Source organism: Panicum hallii, chromosome 9, assembly GCF_002211085.1.
Source record: "Panicum hallii strain FIL2 chromosome 9, PHallii_v3.1, whole genome shotgun sequence".
NCBI classification, from domain to species: Eukaryota; Viridiplantae; Streptophyta; class Magnoliopsida; order Poales; family Poaceae; genus Panicum; species Panicum hallii.
In genome coordinates, this window is record NC_038050.1 from 50,994,987 (window position 1) to 51,021,429 (window position 26,443).

Consider the following 26,443-nt stretch of genomic DNA (forward strand, 5'->3'; position numbering starts at 1 on the left):
AGTCGCGAAATTTATTGCGCTGCTAATTGACTCCTTCTTCATTTATTTGTCTTTCTTGGGGGTTTTTTTTCAGGCTTCCGATATCTTCTTACCGCATCCTTCTTCCCCCAATTCTTTCTATCTTGGGCCTCGTTCTCACGAGAAGCCCATAGATCTAATTTCTCCCGAGGCTAATCGGATCCCCTTCGTGGGCCAGGCAATTGATCTAGAATCTTGGTCAGATAGCCTTCGCACTTGGCCAAATCCTCCAGAGGGTTGGATAATTTGGTATAACAGAATAGCGGACGCCTATCAGCCTTTATGGGAATCCATCGGGATAGCCGATGCTCTATCTCTATCCCTTTCTCCTCTTGAAAAGGACGAGAACCTTCTGAAGACCATCGGCTACTTCTGGTCCGATGCTTTGAACTGTTTCCTCTTTGGGCATGGTTCGATGACCCCAACCTTCCTGGATGTTATGATGATAACTGGCTTAGACATCTCATCGACTTGTCCTTCTGCTTATAGGCTTTCTGTGGTCCCTTTCAAACTATCCTCCAAAGCAGAATGCACTAACTGGAGCGCATACCTAAGCCAACATCAGAAAACAAAGGGTCCTGTGACAGAAAAAGAAAACACAGCCTTTCTGAATTTATGGCTAGAACACTTCCTCTTCTGTGGCCCTTCACTTGCTCCCACCAAAAACTACCTTCCTCTGGCTTATGAGCTGGCCAAGGGTCAGATTATTGGCCTTGGCAAACTATTTCTTGGGGAAATTTACAGATACCTTTATCTGATGTCCTTGAGCCTTCTTTCATAGAAAAAACTTAGGACTGGTGGTCCCTGGTGGTTCATCCAGTTATAGTCTCACCTTTACTTCTAAAGCGCCATCCCAAATTTCCCTTCTCTGGTTAGCAACTCTTTTCCTGATCTGAGTGGGAGACAGATTAGATGCACTAGCTTCAGGCAGGCCTTATACAGTCTTCCTGGCGGGAAACTGAATCCCCCAGATGCCTCCTGTTGGTTTAGGATTTTTTACAAAGGCCTAGATAACCCAAACTTCCTCCCATATGCCGATTCTGAACTTTTTGAGAACCCAGCCACGTTCCGGCTAGCCGATTTTGCCTATGACGCCGATACTAGGCGCCTGTATTCCATCATGGTTCAGCCCTGCCTTCTTCCAGTTGGCATGAGTACTTCTAATCGGATCATCAAGCTAGGATATGAGTTTTACCAGCCGGTCGTAGCAGCCCGGCAGTTTGGTCTTGGGCAAGTGCCTCCACACTTCCTTCTTCATTTCCTAACATCAAATAGAGTGGATCTCCCTGATGCTGTCACCACCCAGAGGTGCTACAGTCTGTTTTCAGACCTCTCCATCTCAGTCCCTGCCGATCTTGTCTTTACTTCTTTGACTGTTGACTTCGAGGGGTGGTGGTCAATGTGGAAAACTCATGTTTTCCGAAGAGCTTTCGGGCCGATGCTGCAACAGATTCACTCTGAATATGAAATCCCTGACGGAGAGGTATTGCTTCTTATCCAATGTCCCTCTTTTCGACTTTACTGAGCCCTTTCTGATTTCATTTTCTATTTCTGCAGCAGGAGGATGGCCCAGAGCCGACGAATGATGATGGATCGCCCTTCTGTTTCTTGCCAATTGCCCCTGTGGTTCTTTTCGGCAAAAATGCGCATCCTCCTTCGAAGAGCATCATGCAGATCCAGCCCAGTACCGCAAAGCTGACCCCCAAGTGGAAGCAATCTTCTGAGGCTGCTGCCCCCCGAGCTCGTGCCAAAACGAGAAAAATCCTTGTCAGAAAGATCCAGAAAGAAGTTGCGCCATCTTCCCCTAGCCCAGAAATTCCAGTCGTCAACCAGGTTTGGACCGCCTTCCCTCTTTCATAATTGGTCTTCTGCTCATGCCCATTTTCTTTAATCATGCTCTCTCCCCCTACAGCCCATCGTCGTGGACGTCTCCAGTGGGGAGGAACCCTCAGCTTCAGAAGTTCCAGAGGATGTGGACACTCCTGTTAGAGCTCTGATCACTCTTCGTGATCCTGACGCGACGGTCGTGGAGAGCCCCTCTACGCTGGTTGATGTCCCGATCACTTCGTCAGATGCGCGAGAGCCGATCGTGACCACGTCAATCACCAGTTCCCCTCTGGAGGGACCATCTACTGTCTTGACCACCACCGATCTTTCTACACGAGAGACACACCTACCAGAGCCGACTGTTGTCTCATCGGCTGTCGCCCCCTCTTCTAAAGAAATGACTCCTCCAGAATCTTCTCCCATTGTTAACATTCCACCTTCAGAAGGGACGCGCCTTTAGGAGCCGACTGCCTCTTCATTGGCTATTGCCGCCTCTCTCTCAAGACAGGTATGCGTCACCCCTTAGTTACTTTTGGTCTCTCTTCTGCACTACCTTACTTACTCGCCTTTCCTCTAGAGTCTGAATCTTTCAGCACTCCTTGCGTTTGATCCTGCATCAATTGGGTTGGCCATACTAGAAGCCGATGACCCTCAACCGAACTCGACCAGTACTGCTAGTCGGCTTCTCCACATGAAGAATCTTCTGTTGGGTCCGATTGACGCCTTGATCCAGGATTCCAGTGCGGTGAAACAGATCCTTGATGAGGTCAACTCCTAGCTTCCCGTGAGTCTTCAGGAGAAGCTTTTGCCGGCCGGGCACCTCCCTTCTTTTCGGGCAAAGGTAGTAGAAGCTCACCATAGGATTAAGACCCGGCGCTCTCAATCGCTTTTGAGAACTATCATCGCCGAGAGGTGTCAGTCGGTCAACCAGAAGAAAGTTGCTCTCGACGCCAAGGCTGACACGTCTGTCTCTGCCCGATGGCTTCATCTCCTGGAGAAGGAGCTAGAGGATCTCGAGGCCAAGGTCCGGGCCACCAAACAGCGCATTCAAGAGGAAAAAGATCTTATCGTAGGCTCCAAGCGGGAGGCGGAAGTCCTGACTGCTGAACTGAAGGTGGACCTGGCCGAGCTGAGCGGCCTGAGCAAACAAGTGATGCCGGGAGCGGACGAGGAGGATGAAGCGGTAATCGCTGAAGTTGATCGCGCCCGTCTCGATGCCATTGCTGCTATCGATGACTTCCTCCAGAAAACCTGTTTAAGATAAACTTTGTATCCACATGTCGTGACTTTAAAGTCGATGGTCACGCATAGATTGTTCAGTAAACCACTGTGTTAATTGCTCCATCGAGACTTCTAAAGTCGATGGTCACGCATCGGCTGTTTTAATGATTTCTGGAATGCCTCTTTTTTTAACGTATGGGCCGATCGCACGTATCGGCCTCTTTTTCGTTCTTATTTTGCTAGAACATCATTGGCTTCATAGACCTAGGTCCCCGAATTCCGTCGGTTCGCATCCAATTCTTCAAGCATGTATGTATTCCCAGGTAGGACCTGGTCAACCCTGTACGGCCCATGCCAATTTGGGGACCACTTGCCGTATGCCGCGTCCTTAGTTCCCAACGGTAGTACTGCTTCCTAGACCAGGTCTCCTACTTGAAATTCCTTTGGTTTGACCTTCTTATTATACGCACGGGCTACTTTGGCTTTATTTTTTTTGATCTTGTCTAGCGACCAAAGCCTGAGTTCAGTGAGGTCCTCAACATTGTCACTCATCAGAGTAGCATATTCTTCAGCTGTTAAGTCATTCTGGAACTCTACGCGCCTTGACCCGGCCGTAACTTCCCATGGTAACACAGCTTCCTACCCGTAGACCAAGTGATAAGGGGAAGTTTTCGCCGCCCCATGACAAGATATACGGTATGCCCACAATGCCTCTGACAAGACCTCATGCTAGCGTCTAGGGTACTCATCAATCTTCCTCTTAATCAACTTGATAAGGCTCTGATTGGACGCTTCAGCTTGTCCATTTGCCTGAGCATAATATGGAGATGATCTGACCAGCTTGATACCCATATCGGCGGCAAACTTCTTGAATTCCTCTGAAATAAAAACCGAACCACCATCTGTTGTAATGGTCTGAGGAATCCCGAATCTATGAATGATGTGTTCCTTGACAAACTGAATAACATTTCTAGATGCCACCGATTTCATCAGAACCGCTTCTACCCATTCGGTGAAGTAATCTGTGATAGCCAAAATAAACTGAAGACCTTTGCTAGATGGAGGATTAATTTTGCCGATCATATCCATGCCCCAGCCTCTGAACGGCCATGGTTTAATAATGGGGTTCATCACGGATGCTGGTACCATCTGGATCTTCCCAAACCTCTGACATGCTTGACACCCTTTATAATACTTAAAATAATCCTCAAGCATGGTGGGCCAATAGTACCCTGATCGCCTAATCAGCCATTTCATTTTGTGAGCCGATTGATGAGTCCCGCACGTTCCTTCATGGACTTCGTGTAAGAGCCGATTGGACTCAACCGGCCCCAAGCATTTAAGCAACAACCCCTCCAAGGTCCTATAAAACATGTCATCCCCTATCAGGACATACCTCATAGCTTTATATCATATCCTCTTGGGTGCCCCCCGAGCCGAATCCTTCAAGTAATTGAAGATATCGGCTCTCCAATCTCCCTGGTCCAGTAGGTGTACCTGGTGATTAGATCCATCGGTTTTGTACCCCGAAGCCAATTGCGCCAGATCATTGGCCTCTGTATTCCGAGTCCTAGGTACCCAATAAAAATTTATGTACCTGAACTGGGCCATTAGTTCCTGGCATTGCACCCACAATGGAAATAGTAGCTCGCTTTCACACCTGTACTCCTCCGTGAGTTGAGAGATTACAATTTCGAATCCCCGAAGACTTCGACCGCCTCAGCTCCGGCCTCGAGAAGCAACTCCATACCTTTATGCACCGCTTCATATGCTGCAAGATTGTTGGTGCAAGTAGTAGGCAATCTGATTGAGAAAGAATATGTTGCCCCCCGAGGCGATACCAGCAGGATACCGATGCCACATCCGTCTGCACAAACTGATCCATCGAAGTACATAGCCCAAGCTCATATAGAAAGCGTCGCTATGTTGGTGTTGACCCTCTCGGCAATAAGAATCGCTAACGCTTGCCCTTTAACTGCCTTTGCGGGTTGATATCGGATATCGAACTCTGATAATGCAAACATCCATTTTCCCAATCGGCCTTTCAACACAGGAGCTGATAGCATGTGCTTTATAACATCCGATTTGCAGATGATGATTACCTCAGCCGATAACAGGATGTGACGAAGCTTCGTGCACGTAAAAAATAAACAAAGGCATAACTTCTCCATATCGGGATACCTTGTTTCTGCATCCAGCATCCTTCTGCTGAGGTAGAATACCACCATCTCTTTGCTATCATATAATTGCACTACCACTGAAGCAATGGAGGTGCCGCCGACTGACAAATATATGTAAAAATGGCCTATCTTGTTGTGGTGGAACCAATACAGGCGGTCTCGATAAATATTCCTTAATTTCTTCGAATGCCCGTTGCTGTTCTGCCCCCCAGCGGAATTCTTCGTTGGCCTTGATTTTCACTAACTCCATAAAAGGTTCAATCCGTCCAGAAAGATTGGAAATAAACCTCCTGACGAAGTTAATCTTGCCAATAAGTTGCTGAAGCTCCTTCTTGGTAGTGGGTGGCACCATGGTGCGCACGGCTTCCTGACTTTTTAGGCCGATCTCGATTCATCTTTCGTGAACCAGGAAACCCAAAAACTGCCCAGCCGACAAGCCAAAAGCGCAATTCTTTGGGTTCATCCTGAGCCCAAACCCTCTAGTTCGCTCCAGAACCTGTCATAAATCACCCAGATGTCCTTCGACTGATACTGACTTTACTACGACACCGTCGATGTAAATTTCCACCAAACTGCCGATCAGATCATGAAAAATGTGATTCATGACACGCTGATATGTAGCACCAGCATTTTTCAGACCGAAGGTCATAACCACGTACTCGAATAGGCCTACTGCCCCAGGCACTCTGAATGCAATTTTGTGTATATCTTCAGGAGCCATGAAAATTTGGTTGTAACCAGCATTACCATCCATGAAACTCAAAATTTTATGACCGGCGGCCGCATTGATCAACGTCTCTGCAACAGGCATTGGGTATTCATCTTTCGGAGTGGCCCTATTGAGATTTCTGAAATCTACGCAAACCCGCCATCGGCCATCCTTCTTCTGTACGGGTACAACACTTGAGATCCATTCTGCATACCTGCAAGTCCTGATGAATCCAGCTTCTAACATCTTCTCTACTTCTTTTTTCACTTCAACCAGGACATCGGCTTTCATCTGACGAGCTCGCTGTTGGAACGGTCAAAATCCACTTTTGAGAGGGAGCCGATGTTCAACTATGTTCCTATCCAGCCCAGGCATCTCTATATAATTCCAGGCGGAACAGTCGGCATATTCCTTTAATAAAGTTATCATCGGCTCTCGTAGGGATGGATGCAACTTCTTACTGATAAATGTTGGTCGCGGCTTATCCCTAGGACCAATATCTACTTCTTCGAGTTCGTCAGCCGACGTGAAACCATGTCCTAGTTTCCCATCCTCTGTTAGATCGATGCTGTATATGGGAAAAGAAGATTGTAAAAAGAACTTTGGTCGATCGTCGAGATCGGCCGCTCCATGTACCCCATTATCTCTTAAGTTTTTACAAAAAGAATAAGGCCGGCTGTCAGCGCAGGCCATCCCATGATGACTATGACTATGTAAAACACTTGACATTAAAAATCTATCTTTCATTTTTTGGGGCCGATTGCAAGAATCGGCCTCCATAGGTACGCTGTGATGACTTGTTTCATGTGACTCTTTTAATCTGTAAGGCCGGTGGATAAGACCAGTCTCACCCCATTTTTTGTAGCCTCAATGCGATCACACCCTTCTAAACTCATCCTTGAAATCGGCTCTTGATCCTCCGCATCCCAGATGCTCATGGAAGCATGCGAAATTTCAATTGAATTGTCTACCTGGACCACCTCCACCTCGTCTCCGTCCCACTAGATCAAACACTGATACATTGTGGAAGGAATGCAACAGTTAGTGTGAATCCAATCCCTGCCAAGTAGGACATTGTAGGTACTTTTGCTGTTAACGACGAAGAAGGAGGTCAGGATAGTCTTATTTCCAATAGTGAGATCCACACTGAGGACGCCCTGAGCTTCTGAAGTCTGCCCATTAAAGTCACTTAGCATGACATTAGTCTTGATCAGGTCTCCGGTGGACCGCCCCAAACGGCGTAAAACCGAGTACAGCATGATGTTGACTGCTGCCCCTGTATCCACCAACATCTTATTAACAGACTGACCGTTTGTGTACCCTTTAAGATATAGGGCCTTCAGATGCTTATAATTCTTGGCTTGTGGCTTCTCAAATATCACCGGCTGGGGTCCTAAATCAAGCTGGGCTACTGATGACTCCTCATAGGCCCGAGCGTGAAATTCTGCAGGGAGCACAAAGACCATGTGCGTATCAGCCGATATCTTCTTATCGGCTCTTGCTGATTTGGGTCGCTACTCCTTTCTGGAAGGGCGTGACTCTTTCTGCACATGATTGACCTGTTCTGCCAGATCCGGTCGCGCTTTTCTCAATGACTCGATGTATTTGGCCTCTGCTTCCTCTAGGCTGCGCAGCCGCTGAACCCTGCGCTTCTGAGAACGATTGAGTCCATCAGGGCACCATCGTGGACGATGATACCTATCCTCCTCTTCATCAAAGTTCTCTTCCCTTCGTGGTTATCGAACCCATTCTTGTCGGGTTGGAACAGGCCCTAACCGTCGGAAAACCGAGACCCCCTTGCGTCTGGCTTCATAGGTCCACACTCTGGGCAATCCCTAGTAGTAGGCAGCCGGCTCATACCAGAATCCCAACAATACGTGAAAAACGGGCAGTGCCAATGATCATGGGCGTCTTCATGCTTCCTCAAGCGCTTTCCAGTGCGATGCTCATATTCTTCCTCCTCGGATTCCCGCTGAAGACGCTGCTGGTACTAGTATTCATACTTTCTGAGAAGATCAGAAGAAGTTGGGCGTTGATTCCTCACATACCTAACTTGTTCTTCTGTGACATACCCTTTCCCTTCTTTTTGGGGCCGATCGCTGGGATCAGCCTCTTTGTTCTTGACTTGGTGGCGTTATGTTACCCCCGCCATGTTGATGCCGAGCGCAAAATCCAGCTGTCGCCTTGCAGACCGGTCGTAACTTTTCACCATATTTACACCAGGGAAAGGCTGAGTGTCAACCTTCATGGCGGTCTGGCCTAAGATCAATCGGCCTTGCTCAATAGCCGATTGGATTTGCCGACGGAGCTCCTTGCAGTCGCTTGTGCTGTGGGTAAAGGAGTTATGCCACTTACAATATGATCTTCCTTTCAACTCCTGTGCCGTGGGAGGCTTGTATCCCTCTGGAAACTTCAACTATTTTTCTTTTAACAATAGGTCAAAAATTTGTTCGACTTTACCCACGTCGAAGTCAAACCCCTTTGCAGGCCCAGTTTGCTTCACCCACTTGCAGGGCACAGGATTCGTGCCGCGATTTCATTCTGCAACTGATACTTCTTGCTCTTCCCCAGAATCTTCGGCCTCCTCTGCATCAACTACTGCCACTTGACGCTTGAATTTTTCTTGATACAGCTCAGGATGACGCTGCTCATCCGTCGTCAGCTTCTGGACCAGATGCGCCAAAGAGGTGAATTCCAATTGAAAAGCCAGATCCCTGATCGGATTCAATAATCCCAATGATGCCAATTCGACTACTTCTTTTTCTGAAATCCGTGTTGAGTAGCATCTGTTCTTCACCTCCCTGAAGCGTCGGACGAATTCTGCCACGGTCTCTCCACACTTCTGTCGTACTTGCGCCAAATCGGCAATTCCTGCTTCTGCAGCTTCTGAATGATACTGAATATGGAATTGTTCTTCCAGCTGCTTCCAGGTACGGATGGAGTCAGGACCTAATGATGTATACCATCAAAAGGCTGGTCCTGTGAGCGATTACGAGAAAAACCTTACTCGCAACGGGTCTGATACGGAGATCATCCCCAACTATGCCAGGTATCGGCTCACATGTTCAATCGAACTGGATCCTTCTGCTCCACTGAATTTGGTAAACTCAGGAAGCCGATACTTGGGCGGCAGTGGGATTAGATCGTAATCGCTTGGATACGGCTTGGTATAGCCGATCGCTCTCCTCTTTGGTAATATGCCAAACTGATCCCTTAGAATGGTGCTGATTTGCTCCACTGTTTGTAATCCTGGGGCCGAGTGTGCACTATCGTGGCTCGGCCCGGTAGCATAAGCTGCTAACCATGCTTGTTTATCTGTGTCCGCTCTGGGAGTCCCTCCAACTGCTCTCTGTACCGGATTATTGCTGTCCGATATATAAGCACACATGTAGCCATGTGGGATCTCTCTAGGTGGCTCGCTGAAGAATTGGTGATCCATAGGATCACCACCCACTTTGTAAACCACATAAGCCGGAGAACTATGTGACTCCGCAGCCGCGAGCGCATAAGGCAATGGTGGCCTAGTTTGGAATGGCAATTCCCCTTTATGACTCCCCAAGGTAGGCCCAGTTGGAGAGTGCTGATGCTTCATAATTTCCTGGACCACACGCAAAGCCACACGTTCGAAAGCGTTGACCAAGCTCTCAGAATGTCGGTGCAACGAGTAAGCCACCACATAATTTACTTCCTGCCGCAGAGCTCTGGTACGGTCTTCAGATGGGACAGACAGATCTACTCCGTCAAGAGCACCTTCGGGTGAAAACCCCTTCCACCTGACACCGTGGTTGCGAGTCCTTTCAAAAGAGCCGATGAGATCGGCTTCGAATTGAGTCTTGATTTCATTATATCTCTGCTTGTGTTCAGCAGAGAGCTCCTCGTAGGTGATCGTATCATCCCTCGCCTTTCCGTTGACCACAACTGACGAAGTTGACGAAGATGACGAAGTCGGTGATGACGATGATGAAGATGGTGATGAAGATGGTCCCACTGGGCGTGCCAAAATGTGTTGTCGATCAAAACCCGCCGGCGAGCAGTGACAGGCAACACGAGGAGCCGGGAGGCTTCCGAGACTGCTGGTGGGCCCCGGTCTCTCGGTCAACGGCCCAGTAATCCGGCACACACCCTGGCTTGGAGTCGCTAGGCGTGCCACCTGACCCTGCACCTGATCAGGAAGGTGTGATGTATTAAATTCCTGTATGCACAGACACGTGTAAAGGTTAGTCCGAGCCGTGATCGGCTCATCACCTCCTCCCCGGTATCGGCTGTAAAGAGCCGATTGCATCAATACCGGATCGGATCTATAAATAGGCAATAGATGTACTTAAAGGCCATAAAAATCCTGCTTCATAAATATTAATCTAATCCAATCTACGATGACTAAACTTTCATTGCATGATCGGAACATCTTACACGTGATCGAGCCTAACAGGTACCAATAGCATCAGAACAACCAGCCTAAACAGAGGCCTAAAAACCAGCCGAAGAGCCGATTCCCGGAACAATCTCTTTTCAAGCTACAGACCGACACTAATCATAGTGCCGGAACCTTCAACTCGTTTGCAAGGCCTAATCATGCATATATGGAGCCAAATTTCTGATAAACAGAAACTAATCACAACAGATTGGATCTACTAATAAAGATAAAGCAAGACGTGACCATCGCACCCGAGATCGGACACGATGACCACCAAACACTCATGAGCAACAAACAAGGTACGATCGGGATACGAAGAAAATAACGTTATTCTATGCGTGCTAAGATAACTAGTGCTACTCGCCATCAACAAATCTTCAGAACAAGGAACACATAAAGCAAACGGGCACAAGTGACGCTACCCGATCACGCAGGGCATGATCGGGGACGCATGGCACTCACCCGAGAAAACCCTAGAACAGGGGAGGCAATGTGCCGAGAGTTGTTGATGAATGATTCTGTTTCTTGTTTATTCATGGTACATATTTATACTTCGTAGACTTGTCTTTCTTAACCAACCCTAACACAATATGAATCTTAACTACCTATATCTATACGGCCTTTCTGGCCCCAAGGCATCTCCACAAAGTCCAATTCGCAAGCCCGTCATAATTATCCTCTAAGCCCATCTTGCTCCATGGCCCACTTCCGGCTCGTCCAAATTAGGGCGATAACACTAACCCTAATTTAAACTAAACTTTACTGCAAACCGTAATCAAAATCTAAACCCTAATTTAAATCAAAATGTAAACACTAATTTCAACTTAAATTTATATTAAATATTAAATATAACACATTATTCTAAAACAGAAATTAATGGAAAAAACAACCTGCCGGCCATGCAGGCCCGCCGGGCGTGCAGCCATCCTGACGGCCGCGCCGCCCTCACCGAGCCCTGCTCGCCGCGCCGCCGCGCGGTGGCTAGCCGGCCCCTACGCCGAGCTGCGCGTAGGGCTCGGCGGCCGGCGCGCTGCCCAGCCGCAGCTGCGGCCGCCGCGCCCCGTACCACCGCCACGCCGCGCCCCGCCCCCACCAGCTGCGCCGCACCTCATGAGCCGTGGGAGAGAGAGAGGACGGCGAGAGAGAGGGCGAGAGAGAGAGAGAGAAGACGACGGGAGGTAGGTCGCGGGAGTTATGTGGAAAATTTCATTGGCCCGTCGGACGACAATCTAGTTTTCATCAGCCCAGAGGACGAAATACGGTGCGCCCTGTACGCTGAGAATTATCGTCCACCGCATAGACAAAATCAAGATTTTATCCGTCCAATGGATGAAAACAGCATATTTCATCTACTAGGCGGACGAAATTTAGATTTCGTCTACCCGGTAGACGATTGGGCGATAGTTTTGACGGACGAGAAAGTACAGTTCCAGGCTTCCAGCAAGAACTGCCTCGGAACACGGTGAAAGAACATCGATCCCATTTATGGTGACTGCATGATCTTAAGCAAACCAGAGAGCAAGCAAATCAGGGTTGTTGAGTACGAGATGCGCAAGTGTGATTCCCTTGGGTCTGACCTCATTTTTTGTTTCCTGTGGAAGTAAGGTGGTCTTACCTTTCCTCCAGAGTCTAAAAGGCGGAGGTGCGGCACCAAAATGGAGGATTGCAATTCCTTTAAAAATCCTCCATTCCAAACAGAGTCTAAAAGGCGGAGGTGGGTTATGCTAGGGGTTTCATCTCTATGCCTACTCGCCTCTAGATGATAAGATCACATCATAGGCCATTAAGAGGAACCCGGTGAAACCCCTATTCTTCTTAAGTGAATAGCAGGAACTCCCTGCCCTCTTCAAGGAGATTTCTTCAACAAAAAACTTTGGAAAGAGATAAAAAAAAAGGATAAAAAGAATAAAAAACATGATGCGGCCTGTGCCAAGGGAGTCATCATCACATCGAATATGTACAAGCTTGTCCATATGCATAGAAGTCAGTTCCAAGTCTCGAAATTGTTCTAAGCATGGCCCACAAGACGATGTGACATCGTGTTATACCAGCAAAAGCTCCATCTCTCATACATAATGTCACCAAATAAGGTTTATCCTGTGATGAACCATTCTCCACAGTACAGACAATTCCTAATTTCTAGTAAGGACAAGAGCAAAAACGCGAGAGGAGAACATCAAGACCAAAACGATGGGTTTGCCTTTATTGTCATACTATCTCATCAAGATGACCATGCTGCCGTGCACCGTGCTAGTTTAGAAATCCTAGGCACTCCACAGCCCTCGCATAATTGCCACGTCAAATGCTGGTGCTTCGAATGGCCCAAGCCCCCGCTCTACTTACAAGTATTTGGTTCCGATCTCTTCTCTTTTCATCACAAGGATAAAGAGACTTCCTGCCTCCATAACTAAGAGAAACACAAAACACTGCCACAATATACAATGTATTGGTTACATTAATATGTACGGATAAAATTAATACATTATTGCATCATATATGTTCATCAATCAGACGAAACGAGCGCCGTTTGGACGCAGTGGCCGGCGGTGATCTCCCCGTCCCACAACTCCTCCACTGTTTTGTATGGCCCGGATTCATGCACAAGGAAATTGTAGTTGCCCCTGGATTCCGGGAGGTCACTGATCTTCCGGTGGTCGTCGTCGGTGAGCTCCCAGCCGAAGATGTCGAGGTTCTCTCGCATTCTACTCTCGTTGAAGCTCTTGGCGATCACGCAGTCGCCCTGCTCGTACACCCACCTAATGCACACCTGCATCTCGATCGCTGACAAAGTTATTAGTAAACAATAGCCAAGCAGGGAGCTTAATTTTCTGATACTGCAAAAGTAATGAAATCGATTTTTTCATCTATGTGTGAATCTAGACTTTACAACGAGCAAAATTACCTGGGCGACGGTTTTGCCCCTGTCCTGGGCGATCTGTTTGAGGACAGGGCTGTCCATGACAGAATTGTTGGCCCATGGCGTGCCGTTACCGCCCAAGGGGGAGTAGGCGCAGAGCTGGATCCCCTTCTCCCTGCAGAACTCCCTCAGCTTGTTCTGGCGGCAGTACGGGTGCACCTCCACCTGGTTAGCAGCCGGAGGGATCCTCGCGAAGGAGAGCAGGTGCTCGAGCTTCTTGCAGGCGAAGTTGCTGACGCCGATGGCCCTGGCCAGCCCTCGCCGGTGGCACTCCTCCATCTCCTCCCACACCCCCTTCATGTCCATCGCCACCAGGTTCTTCTTCACCACCACCGCCGAGCCTCCTTCAGCCTCCGGCGTCCGCTGGCTCAACGGGTGGTGAATCAGGTACAGGTCCACGTACTCCATCCGCAGATTCCTGACCCGAAATTAATGCACGGTCAGTCACTGCTAGCAAGCTTGCCGGGCTATGTGTGTACAGTGTACTCACTGTAGTGTCTTCTCGAGCGCCGGCAGGACGCGGCCGGGGTGCGCGTCGGCGATCCACAGCTTGGAGGTGACGTAGACCTCGTCCCGGGAGGCGATGGTCCCCGCGCGCACGGCCTGGGCCACGGCGTCGCCGAGCGCGGCCTCCGCGTTGTACACCGCGGCGGTGTCGAAGTGGCGGTACCCGGAGTCGATGGCGCGGAGGACGGCCTCCGTCACGCCGGCGTGGCCCTCGGCCTGAGCAAGCGTCGCCGTCGCCGTGCCGAAGCCCACCCGCGGCATCGGCTTCCCGGAGCTCAGCGCCACCGCTGGCACCACGACGGCCGCGGTCGTCGTCCCTCGTCGGCCGGCATCACCGGCAGCCATGGCGATTGGTGGAGCTCCACCCCCGCCTGCACTGTACGAATTTGCGTGGCTCGTCTTGCTTTCAACGCACTGCGTGTCGTATCTATCCATGTATGTGGTTGGTCTTCCAGTCTGATGTTTCGGCAGTAGCGTAGTGTATTCAATCCCGTATCCTTAACGGATTCTATTTTGGCGGCTGTATACTTGTTGCCAAATATGTACAGATGCGGCCCTGTTTGGAGGAGCTAATTTCAAGTGCAAAATTTTAGCTAGCTAATGTTTAGATAGCTAAACTTTAGCCATACCCGTTTGGAGCCAAGCCATGGGCTAATTGGCGCCGACTATTATGCAAACAAGCCTTAAATGAAAGCGTGCAAACAGATCATTAGATCCCTCAGATAGGCTGTCAACGGTGGATTAACTTTTTCCTAATAACCCCTCCCACCAGCAACCACATTTTTTAATTAGCCCCTGCAGCCAAGCCGATCGAAGCGTTATTAGCCGATCTCCATCTCCAGCTCGATCCCTAGTAACCATCATCTTCCGTGTAGTAACCAGGCTGCCGCCCTCCAGGTGCCCTCCCCTGGCCGCCGCCCTCCAGGGAAGAAGGAAGAATGGAAGGCAGCGCCGCGCACCGAATCAACTCGATCAAGATGACCAGCGATGGTGCTGTTGAACTGGAGGAGCTGGACGACGTCGACTTAATCTCTATACAGAAGGTAGACGCTCTGCGGCTCATGAGTGCCGATTCCTATACGTGAAGAGACCTTCATGCGGCAAGGTAACTGTTGCGAACAATGTACAAATTCATTATTATGCATTTATGTTTACGCTGGCCTAATTTGACATCGTGTCTTTCATTAGATAAAGAGACCACCATCGATATCAATGATGCATTTGGGACACCACAGAAGAAAAATAAACATGTTCTGAAGGTGACATATATTTGTATCCAGATAACCATTCATTGAAAATATGTTTACATGTTCGAAAGCTAATATGATTCATGTTTTCAGAAAGGCATGTTGTTTGATGATGTGCAAGCTGCTAAAAAATTTTACAAAGAATATGCACACGATCTCGGTTTCTCTGTTAGGACGGGCCAACAGAAATTAGATGATAATGGAGTGGTTATGTGGAAGCGATTCCTGTGTGCAAGGGAAGGATATAAAACAGAAAAAGAAGTAGGTTCCAGTGGTTCATCATCAAAAGGTTGCAGAAGTAGAGAGTCAAAGATGTGGATGTCAAGCTTATATTTATGTTAAGCGCACTTCAGAAGGCAAGTATATCATTGCAGCACTATTTGAGGGACATAACCATGCCTTTATGACACCTAGCAAACATCACCTCCTTCGATCCAACCGTTATGTCAGTGAGAAGGCAAAAACTACTCTTTTCAATTGTCACAAGTCTAGCATTGGAACATCACAAGCTTACATATTACTTCAAGTTGGTGCAGGGGGTTTTGAGTATGTTGGATGCACAAAAAAGGATTTGCAGAATTACTACAGTGATTTCAGGAACAAAATAAAGGACGCAGATGCTCATATGTTTATTGAGAATTTACGTACACTCAAGGATTTGGACCCTAATTTCTTCTTTGAATATGAAGTGAAGGATGGTCGGTTGTTTCGAGTGTTCTGGGCTGATACAATTAGTAGCAAGAACTATATCCATGTCGGTGATATACTGTCTTTTGATACTACTTACAGCACAAACCATTATAACATGAAATTTGTACCTTTTACTGGGGTCAATCATCATATGCGTTCTATTTTCTTTGGTGCTGCTTTCTTAGCTGATGAGAAGATTGAGAGCTACGTTTGGTTGTTTCAGACCTTTCTTCGAGCTATGAGAGGGAAGGCTCCCGCATTCATTGTAATAGATGAGGATGCTAGCATCAGGGCTGGCATCGCTAATGTTCTTCCTAATACGGTACACAGATTGTGCATGTGGCACATAATGAAAAAACTGCCTGAGAAAATTGATGCCAATCTTCTAAATGAAGACGAATTTAGGAAGATGATCAATTCATGTGTATGGGGTTCAGAAACTATAGAAGAATTTGAGAGCAGATGGCAAGCTTGGATAGCAAAGTATCACTTGGAGAACAATGACAGGTTACATGGAAGGTATCAAATCCGGAAATCATGGATACCTGCATATTTCAAGGAGATATGGCTTGGAGGCATTCTTCGAACAACGTCAAGATCAGAGAGTGCAAACTCTTTTTTCAGTCGTTTTATAGGTCGTAAACTTGCACTTGTTGAATTCTGGTTAAGGTTTGACACGGCATTAAAATGTCAGCGGCAGGAGGAACTCATTGACGATAACACTTCCATGCATACCAACCCAAAGCTATTTACATCGTGGGAATTAGAGAGACATGGTGGTTCTGTATTTACACATGAGGTGTTTAGAAAATTTCAGGAGTTGTTAGCAGCAAGGGAGCACTGTGATGTACAAAACAGAACTGAAATGGAGGATAGAACAATTGTTAAAGTAGTTGACAACTCAAACAGAATAAGAGAGGTCATTTGCTTTACTACCGAACAGGTACATAAGTGTTCTTGCATGTTATTTGAGTCAATAGGAATACCATGTCGCCATATAATACGGATGTTAAGATGTGCAAGGATTCGTGAACTGCCCATGAGCTACATCACCAATAGATGGACCAAAAATTGTAAAAGGTACCTTTTAATATTTAACCCTTGTAATTTTGTAGTATGACTGATATTTCTTGAAAACTAACATGTTCACATTGATTCATTTTCAGAGAAGATGCATACGATAGTGAAGGGAATTTATTAATTGAGAAGTCCACTAGTTACATGGAAGATACTATGAGAAGGAAGATGGCAAGTGCCCATAACAAATTTGAAGATGTTTTCCAAATGGCGAAGACTTCTGATGAAGGCCTGGACATTCTTATTCAGAATTTGGAGTCTCTTTCATTGTTGTTTCAGCCTTCATCTCGCACAAGACAAGAGGAACTAGAGACTTTTATTAGGATGTCCATTCCAGAAAATGTGCAAGTGCATCCACCTAGTGACATTGGTTCAAAGGGGAAGTGCAAGAGAATACTAGGTCATGCTGACAAAAACAGAAGGACTCAAAGTTCAGGTCCACGCAAATGCACAATATGCAAAGGCGTTGGACACGATAGGCGCAATTGCCCAAATAAAGATGCAGACACAATTTGAGTGTTTAAATTATTGTAATCTATTTCATTTCAAAGACCTGGAAATTTTGCATGATACATACTTTTGTCAGTAGCAGTTACAATTGAAATTACAGAAACAAAATTGAACATTATTGTTCATTTCATTTGAACACTGGTTATTGCTTTGCTAATTGAAACAACAATATCAATGTTATCTTCAACCATTGCAACCGTCCTGGTCCAAGGTTCGGATGCCCGGAGTAGCGGCCCGACGCCAAGGCCGAGGGGGCATGGACGAGCATGGAGGGGGCGCGCACGCCCGGTGGGAATCATCGGGGGCGGTGGGGCGGACCTCCGCCGGGGAGGACCACGGCCAAGGCGCAGACGGGCAGCGAGTCGACAGAGCACCATGGTAGGGCACCTCGACGGCGGCGTCCTGTGGCTGGGAGGGCACCTCGACGGCGACGGCCTGTGGAGGAGGGAACCTCGACGGCGGCAGCCTGTGGAGGGCACCACGACGGCGGCGGCCTGGAGATCGAGATCAGCTTGATAACGCTTCGATTGGCTTGGCTGCAGGGGCTAATTAAAAAACGTGGTTGCTAGTGGGAGAGGTTATTAGAAAAAAGTTAATCCACCGTTGACAGCCTATTTGAGGGATCTAATAATCTGTTTGCACGCTTTCATTTAAGGCTTGTTTGCATAGTAGTCGGCACCGTTTTCTTTTCCACCCTGCGCTGCTGTGCTATCTTTTGAATACAAATAAGAAAAAAATATAACATAAGAGAACACACTGAATACAACATGGAAAAATAGCAGTTCCGAAGCTTTTGCACACACAATATAAAAGTACATTGTAGCTGTTTCAAGCTGCTGAATACAACATGAAAAAATACATAAATACGAAAGTTTATATCAACATGAATTGCATATTTCAATCACCCTCGTCTCGCAAACAAGCCATCAGCGATATAATCACGAGACACATTCATATTTTGGTCTTCATCTCCTAAATGGGTATTTGAACCACTTTGTTGAGATGATGAACCTCTTTGTTGAGATGATGACGGCTCGGGTTTGGAATATAGTTTTCATCACAATGACACTTTTCAAAGTCTGCATCTGCCATTGCATTCTCTCGGATAAAGTTATGCAGTGCCATACATGCGAGTATTATTTTGCTCTGCTTCACCATTGGATAACTTGGTAAATCTAACAATATCCTCTGTTTCATCTTTAAAACTCCAAATGAACGCTCAATAACATTCCGAAGGGATGAATGAGCATAATTGAATAACTCCTTCCTACCTTTTGGTGATGGCCCTTGCCGGAACTCCAGTATGTGGTACGAATATGATGCAAGATACCCTGGACAATTAGGATATCCCGAGTCGCCGAGGTAAAACTTCCCTAGAAACCAGAAAATAGAAAATATCATTACCAGGCACTTGTCTAGGATTGCAACAAGTTTGAAAAGATGGCAACATGTAGGTTTACCTGCAGGTGGATGTGGAAACTTGGCACCGTATTTCTATATAGCATCGTTAAACACCCTCGTGTCATGTACAGATCCCAGCCATCCCGCGACAGCAAATGTAAACCTCATGTCAAAGTCGCATATAGCAAGCACATTCTGAGATGAGTATCCATGACGACCCACATATTGGCCCACCTTGTTAGCTGGCACTACAACTGGCATATGGGTCCCGTCGATCGCTCCAATACAATTATTGAAATACAATAAAAATTTAGAAGCTTGTAATCTAGAATGAACTGTCCTAAATTGTGGATCTTTCAGCTTAATGATATCACTAGAAAGAATGTAAACACAATCCAAAACTTCATGAAACTTACGACTAATAGTCTTTGTTGATCTCTCAAAACGATCATCAACTTGCCTAATTGGTTGAGTGGGTCCAACGATCCACAAAAACATTGCTAGAGCCTCAACTGATGACATATTATCTGTCAACTTTAGCCCATATGATGACACTAGAACATTGTGTAACCTATGAAATAGTGGCCTACTCATCCTAAACATATTAAAGCAAGATGTGGGATTATTAAGGGTTTTTATAACCCAATCATACCCACTCATCTCAGGCTCTCTGTATTTTAGATTTGTTCATATAAGCTTCATAGTACAATGCACCAATCACATGTGCAATGGTATAGCATACCGGCGCTTCCTTCTCTGATGATCCAACAATACAAGCTCAATATTTTGCTCCTCATCATCACTAGAAGAAGATTCCATCTACACATAAAATGTCATGTCAGCCAACACACTCATGTGAGTTCAAGGCACAATAATATAAAATGTAGTTCAAGACACAATAATATAACATGTTGCATATGAGTTCAAGACACAACAATATAACATGTAGTTCACAACGACATGCTGCACTTAAACACGGTTTAAACATGGTTCTCAGCCTTGCTGCAGTTCACAATGACATAAACAAACCAGTTCAAACACAGTTCTCAGCCTAGTACATGTTCTTTTGATGGCACCACCTCTGCAAGAATAAAAACCTTCCTTCATCTGTGCTTATGTTAAAGAAAATCTGGCGATTTTCTACCTTGGTGAACAATTGCACAGCCATGAAATACTCTATACTATCTTCTGTTGCACCACACTGCACGGCCAATTAATGCTTGTGCTTTCTTCATGGATTCATCCATAAGCTCCTCCTTTCTTGTAGCCATGTTCTGCAAAGTCTTTTGTGTAGCATCTGAATAAGCTTTCATACTATCCAGTAATCCCTTCATAATCTTCACCATTGGGCTTTTTGTCTTCTTTGTTGGACTAGTGGCAGTGGTACTAGTAGCCCTCTTCCTGGTATTGTCACTTATGGGGCTCCCATCATCTTCGTCGTACTCATCTTCACCTCCGATGTTTTCGCCCAGAATGCTAGAGGATGAACCATCAACAGCCACATGCTGAAAAATCTGTTCAAGTTGATCCAAGTTTTCTGGAGGACCATGCCGTAATTTCTTCCATTTAGATTTGTTCTACGGTTCACAAATGAGACAATTTGTTAGCAAGTAATCATCAGTACACAAATCAAACAATATGATCAGAAAACAAAAGTCGTTATCAGCTACAAACCTTGGTATGATCTTTCCAAAATTGGTCATCAGCTACAACACTGTTGTAGCTACGTCCGAATCCAGACCTTAAGTTGATATACTTCCAAAACTGGTATAAACCTTTCAGCTGATCCCATCTGTTTCTCAATTGTTTTCTACGATGTTGAAGGCCAGTGCTTGAATGGTACCTCATAAGTAAATTCTTGTACCCTCTGCTGGTCATGATTCCTTTGTTGCAATTCCCATCATTTCATCAATCCATAGGTCACAGAAAACAAAAGTATTGTCTGAAGTCCAGTTTGCCTTATCAAAGTCATCACCCATCTATTACAAATTTGGCGCAAAAGATGTGTTCAAATATCAACAGCTAGCCAATTAATATTTCAAAGAGTACCATTATCAGAACAGGACCACACACATGAACAGTAAACAAGACACACACATGAAATAGAGATTATTTGATAAGGACCAGCCATACAGGACCACCAACCTACTAGCAAGCTACAATAACAAGTGTTACTAACTCAGAAAACAAACAAGTGTTTTTACCATGACAAGAGCAAGTACAGCACTAGAACAAAATAAACAGTTAAACAGTTATCCTTTTGAGATTTCTAACTAACTCTATTTGTTTGAACATTGCAATCAGTAACTAACTATTAACTCTGAATATTGCAGTCAGAAACAAATACTAAAATACTAATCAGGGAGAGTATCACTTCTATAGAAATTTCATGTCACAAATACTAACCCAGACCTAAAATAACCTAAGTTCAACTAAAATGGGGGCTTTCAAAGGTTTAGAGTTCAGAGTTCAGACCACTCAGAGCATTACACAACTACTCCTAACTCTGAATATTCAGGGTCATCCATCATTAGTTAAAAAAATCAAGTCAGAGTAGTGGAAGGAGCTATAGGGTGCAATGTATGCTAGCTTGGGCAGGAAAACAGCTAGCCATTCGATTTCAATCAGAAACTAACCATAATAATGCACCAGATTGGAGTATTGACAAAATCAAAACAGCAGCTATCCAACAGCTACTGTCAATGACAAAGTTTACAAAGTCAGCACCCCCTGTTTTCTGAACTTTGTCAATACCTCTTGAGTATTTGCTTTTCAAAAAATATCTCTGAGTTTTTTCACTCCCTCATCCTGCATTTCAATTTTAGCATGATTGGACACTATCTGACTCTGAAAATTATACCAAACTGTGGTGACAAATACTAAAATACTAATCAGGGAGAGTATCACTTCTATAGAAATTTCATGTCACGAGTACTAAAATCAGACCACATCAATCTATCAAGAAAATACTGGGTTGACACATGTTTCATCTATCACATCATTAGGTAATAACACAGCTAAGAATCTCATCACAACATTGTGAACTAGTGCTCACCATATCAGTCCCAGAAGCTTCATCGTCATCCTCTGCATTGGTTTGCTCCCGAGGGCCTCCACTCCCTTTAGCACCGGCAGCAGCTCGAGGAGTTCGAATACTCCTCGAGGCGGATGTGGAACCTCCACGAGCCCCTCTGGTATGCACTCCAGCTGTGTGAGGCGCATGGAACGGCGCCACGGACTTCCCCGCTGCATCTCCACCGGACCACCTAGCAGCGCCACATGGCCATTACGGCCATTACCAGCTGTATCTCCACCACGGCTACTGTCAGAGCTCCGATTCCCACCGGCAAACTCAGCATCCAACTCTGGTGATTCAAGAATATTCTGGTACTCCGCTAAGTAGGGGAATTCACCCGCCTGCGAGTTGAGGTCTAAGCTGGTGATGGACCTTTGCCTGTGGTGAGGAAGCACGGCGCATCCCAGGGTGCCCTCGGGCGAGGTGGCACACCATGGTGTGGATTGGGGGAAGAATTCTAAGGACCCATCAACGTCGCAATGATCATCTGCTTCGATCGACAGGGAGCTGGGCGGCGTGGAAGGGCCAGCAGCACGGCCGAGGGGAGGGAGGGGCGCGGCGGCGGGGATCGGAGAGCCAAACGAGAGCGAAAGGAAAGGCGGTGGCGGTGGCGGCGGAGACGACATGCTACCAGCGATGCGGGGGAAAGCAAGGGGGGCGGCAACAGGGAGAGGCGGACATGAGCCGCGACCCGCGCGAGAGGGGGAGTGCGGGCGGCGGCGGCGGCGGCAGAGAGGACATGCGACCTGCGCGCGAGGAGGGGAGACTGGGTCGGAAGCGGGGAGGGGCGAGCCGTATGTCACGACCCAAATTTTAAATGCACGGGATTAAAAATTAAGCAACGTCATCATGAGCATCATCCAAGCATTATGGAGCACCATATGCACTTAATTACATGTTGACCATCCATTTTCTTGTGTGAATTAGGTGCAAGTTGTGAAGTAAGTTTAAATTTTGCTATGTGACTGTGCCCCCAAATATTTTATTCAAATACTAGATTTCAAATGGTGAATTGTGGATATTTTTATTCAATTTTTGGATGTCTCTGCCGAGCCATAAAATTCTTGGAAAGTGTGAAAACTGCAATGTTGTTTGAATTTTTGTGAGCAATCTATAACAGATTTTTGAGCTCTTGTTGTTGCATTATGTTCTTGATGATTTAATCTAGCTTCCATAAAAATTTGGTGATTTTTGGAGCCCGGGAAGTGCACGTTTTTGAATTTGTAAGTCGAGCCGTTGCCTTTCCCTTTTTCCCCTCCTCCCGGCCCCACCTGTCAGCCCCTCCCCCTCTCCTCCGCGCGCCCGGGCCCGCGCGTCAGCCACCCCCTCCGCGCCGCCCGCGCCTCTGCGCCCGCCCGTTGGGCGCCCGCGCGGCGCGGCACGCCGGCGGCCGCTGGGCCGTCCAGCGTGGCCGCCGCCCCCTCGTGTCCCGCGCGCCGCGCCCCTTCTCCTTCCCCGCGCCGCCGCTTCGTTTCCTCTCCCCGTTCCCCTCTAAACCGCGCGTTTCCCCTTCCCCCGGCCAAACCCGAGCGCCCTCTTCCTCTCCCCTCCGCCACCCGCCGCCGCAATCCCCCGCCGCCGGTGAGCCTCCGCCCGATTCCCCGCGCGTGAAGCATCTCCTCCTCCTCCTCGCCCGAGTCCGACCACCCTCTGCTTCCCCCTCCGCCTGCTGCTCCTCCCCGGCGCTCGCCCCTTCCCGCCGCCGCCGCCCTCCGCCGCGCCGTCGTCTGCCGCCCCGCCCCGCTCGTCCGTGCCGCGGCCGGGCGTCCTTGCCGTGCCGCGCGGCTGGCGCGCGCGCCGCCCTGCCCCCGTTCGCCCCCTGCCGCTCGTTCCCTTGCCGGCCGCCGCCGCGTCGCGCCGCGCGCGCGCGTTCGCGCGCGGGCTGCGCCGTGGGCGCGCCCCGGCCGCGCCGTGGCGAGTCAAGGCCGCCCCCCCTGGCCTTGACTCCGCCTGGGCCGCGCGCTGGTCGCCTGGGCCCGCCTGTCGGCGCCCAGGGGCGCTAGATCCGGGTGGATCTAGCGCCGGCCGCCTCGTTTCCCCTTTTATCATTTCATGTGATCTTGTTAATTGCATAGGAAATGTTGTAGGCCCCCAAAAATTGTGAAGTTTGTTTTGTTTGAATCCTCTATAATAGATCTGCTTAGATAAATTAAGTTCATGCATGTTAGAGTCCTGTATTTTAAGTTGTAATTTATTCTTGTTAAACCAAGTTAATCATTAATCTTATTTTGTGGTGCTCTAAAAATTCCAAACTAAAGTTTGTTATATTCCCTGTCAAATGCTCTTTCTCATAGTGCAAGTGGTGTATATGTTCTAGTACTGTTTGATAAGTTTTTAATGTGTTTTTAGTTTTGCTGCCTGCAATCTTATAAAATGAATATCTTTTGATAGAAAATTGATAAAATGGTAAAACCACTTCTGTTATCCTTGTTATCGTGTCTTGTACCTCTGGTAATTTTATTAGGATTTTAGAAAATGTTTTGCATGGCTTGTAAGATTTATCTTGAGTTTAGCTGCTGAAAATTGTAAATATCTTAAGTAATTCTACAAATATGTTTTTGATGCAAACTCAACTTTCATGAGTTTATTTTGAGATCCTCTGGGTGCAGAGATTAAATCATGATTTATTCTTGCTATTTTGTTGCACGAGCAAGTTTGCCTTCGGGCTTAGAACTAATTTAGTAATCGAGCCTGTATTGCCGTGATGGTATTGCTTTCGCGTTGATGTGACTTTCTCTTCTATTGTTATATCTTTGCATATCATCTCATTTTCACATCATTGGCATCATCCTAATGCATGCATTTCATTCATGCATTTTAGTGACCGAGACGCCGGAGGACGTACCCGTTGAGCCCGCCGAGTTCGTTGAGACCGAGCCGGGAGCCGAGTGTGTGGTTGAGCAAGAAGAGAACCAAGGCAAGCAGCTAAGCATGATTCCTTGACCTATTTCAACTTGCTTAAATTTAGTTATTTCACTTGGGTATCTATGCTTATGATAAATTTTTATCTATTGCATCGTTGGTCCTATTTTCATGCAATGTCCTCCCTTGATTTGTATATCCATGTCCTTGGCACACGTAGCTAGTTGCAACTTAATTAACTAAATGCTTAGTTGTGCTTAGAGTTGGTATATATCTTGTAGGAAAAATTGGAATAGGATCACTTGTTTCACACACTTTGTGTTATCTTAAACGTGTTGTCCGGTGTCGGAATGTTGGGTCGGATCGGTCTAGTTGGAAGTGTGGTGTTGGGTTCGAGCGGAAGGTAGGGCCTAGAGAAAGGAGTCTCGGAGGCTTAGTCCGCTTGAACCGATTAAGGACCGTCCGTGGATGACCTTGGAAATTGAGCACTTATCGTACTACCACATATCCATTCATGGGGTGGATAAGCCGAATACCCTCTAGTTCTAATCGTTGATGCACGGTCCTAGATGCGTGGCCGTGGGGCTTTGTAGAGAGGCTTAGGGGTGTCCCCGGTGGACCTAGGTTACTCTCCGCGCAAGTTAGGCGTGATGTTCAACGGTTATAACTCGTTGGGAATGGTTGATGCGAGTACCCCCTCTCCCAACGTGATCGGTTGGGCGAGTCGCATGGTCCTTGTGTCGTGTGGGTAAAGTTGTACACCCTTGCAAGGTTATTGAATCAATTCGAATTGCCGCGCTCTCGGTTATGAGCAAGCTCAAGTTTCGACGAATTCTTCGTAGTGTATTGATCTTGGTCGCATGTGGTTTATGATGCTTATGCCACCTCTTATGGTTGGTCAATGTTTAATTAAAATTTTGTGGTGGGTTGGGCAAGATAATAAAAATGCTAGGATGCTAGAATAGGTTTGGTTAGAAAGTTCATGCTTATGCTAACAACTTAACCCTAAAGCTTTCTTGTGAGCCCTCATTTGCATACTCCTTGATCTATTTATCCGCGTAAGTCTTGCGAGTACCTTTGTACTCATGTTGCTATATTTCTTAACTAAGTTGCAGGTGAGCCGGAAGTGGTGTTTGGCCATTTCTACCCCGCCGAACCCGGCGCGGGCGAGGAATAGGTCAATATGGTCAATGGCGTCCTTGAGCAAGACGCCATTAATATTATTGTTTATCGTTATCTTTCCGCTGCGTATCGTATTTGGGATATCATGTTGAACATTAAACTTTATGGCTTTTATATCATCTATGTTATTTGTGAGCCCGAGGCTTGTATCCCTCTTTCGCACCTTAATAGTCTCGGAACCTTTCTTTATGTTAAATTTGTAATGATTAATGGCTTAACCTTGTATTAAAATTTGCTCTTTGTGGATCAATGGTGATGTATAAGCTTGTGACGGTATGTGCATATGCGTGATTCTGGGCATATGTTGGAGCGCATACCGGGACTACCGGGTTTAATGTTATTTTCGGCGAAAGGCTAAGTTGGTTCTTTGTAGTTTAGATGTGGGTTAACCCGTAGTGCGCCAGTGGTGCGAGTGCGTGTTAGCTCTCATCTTTACGATAAGGACCGACGGTTTCGCTTAAAATGATATTAAATTGGGCGGTTCTCACACCGCACGCCAGGGGGGAGGGAAGGCGGCGGTGGCTGCAGCGGTGGGGAGGAACTGCGCGCTCGGATGCCAGACTTGGAGAAGCTCGGCGGCGGCAGATTCGAGGTGGACATAGGAC

General features: G+C 47.0%; 3 protein-coding genes across 10 annotated transcripts; 1 reads left to right on the forward strand and 2 right to left on the reverse strand.

Moving 5' to 3' along the window:
* Positions 1 to 12,545: 12,545 nt before the first annotated feature.
* Positions 12,546 to 14,358, reverse strand: LOC112878327 (deoxymugineic acid synthase 1-A-like). 2 transcript variants are annotated; one of them, XM_025942776.1, is made up of 3 exons: positions 13,777 to 14,348; positions 13,272 to 13,704; positions 12,546 to 13,136 (listed from the first exon to the last, which is right to left on the reverse strand). In XM_025942776.1, the coding sequence occupies exons 1-3, from the start codon at positions 14,226 to 14,228 to the stop codon at positions 12,873 to 12,875; spliced, it is 1,149 nt and encodes a 382-aa protein (XP_025798561.1). In that variant the 5' UTR covers positions 14,229 to 14,348; the 3' UTR covers positions 12,546 to 12,872. The 2 variants fall into 2 exon arrangements, with proteins under 2 accessions (XP_025798561.1, XP_025798562.1); XM_025942777.1 differs by having other exon boundaries at positions 13,075 to 13,150; positions 13,777 to 14,358.
* A 396-nt stretch (positions 14,359 to 14,754) lies between these two features.
* LOC112872556 (protein FAR1-RELATED SEQUENCE 12-like) lies at positions 14,755 to 15,755 on the forward strand. Its single transcript, XM_025935589.1, has 3 exons — positions 14,755 to 14,898; positions 14,982 to 15,052; positions 15,134 to 15,755. Exons 1-3 carry the CDS (start codon positions 14,889 to 14,891, stop codon positions 15,380 to 15,382), a joined length of 330 nt encoding a protein of 109 aa, XP_025791374.1. The 5' UTR covers positions 14,755 to 14,888; the 3' UTR covers positions 15,383 to 15,755.
* A 3,083-nt stretch (positions 15,756 to 18,838) lies between these two features.
* LOC112877599 lies at positions 18,839 to 26,439 on the reverse strand. 7 transcript variants are annotated; one of them, XR_003225525.1, is made up of 4 exons: positions 21,774 to 22,583; positions 20,393 to 20,697; positions 19,461 to 20,295; positions 18,839 to 18,972 (listed from the first exon to the last, which is right to left on the reverse strand). XR_003225525.1 is itself a non-coding variant. In XM_025941941.1 (3 exons), the coding sequence occupies exons 2-3, from the start codon at positions 22,418 to 22,420 to the stop codon at positions 21,514 to 21,516; spliced, it is 660 nt and encodes a 219-aa protein (XP_025797726.1). In that variant the 5' UTR covers positions 22,421 to 22,589; positions 26,331 to 26,439; the 3' UTR covers positions 21,499 to 21,513. The 7 variants fall into 7 exon arrangements, 3 of the variants coding, with proteins under 3 accessions (XP_025797725.1, XP_025797724.1, XP_025797726.1); XR_003225524.1 differs by having other exon boundaries at positions 18,861 to 18,996; XR_003225527.1 differs by lacking the exon at positions 20,393 to 20,697 and having other exon boundaries at positions 19,461 to 19,537.
* Between the last annotated feature and the right edge of the window lie 4 nt (positions 26,440 to 26,443).

Excerpts from the sequence above, each read along its gene's own strand:
- LOC112872556 (XM_025935589.1), top strand. Across the intron at positions 15,053-15,133 it reads AAAATAAACATGTTCTGAAG|AAAGGCATGTTGTTTGATGA; the intron begins GTGACATATATT and ends TCATGTTTTCAG.
- LOC112877599 (XM_025941941.1), bottom strand. The coding sequence starts at position 22,420 with ATGTCGTCTCCGCCGCCACCGCCACCGCCTTTCCTTTCGCTCTCGTTT.
- LOC112878327 (XM_025942776.1), bottom strand. The coding sequence starts at position 14,228 with ATGGATAGATACGACACGCAGTGCGTTGAAAGCAAGACGAGCCACGCA. Across the intron at positions 13,705-13,776 it reads GCGCTCGAGAAGACACTACA|GAATCTGCGGATGGAGTACG; the intron begins GTGAGTACACTG and ends ATTTCGGGTCAG. Across the intron at positions 13,137-13,271 it reads GGGGCAAAACCGTCGCCCAG|GTGTGCATTAGGTGGGTGTA; the intron begins GTAATTTTGCTC and ends ATCGAGATGCAG.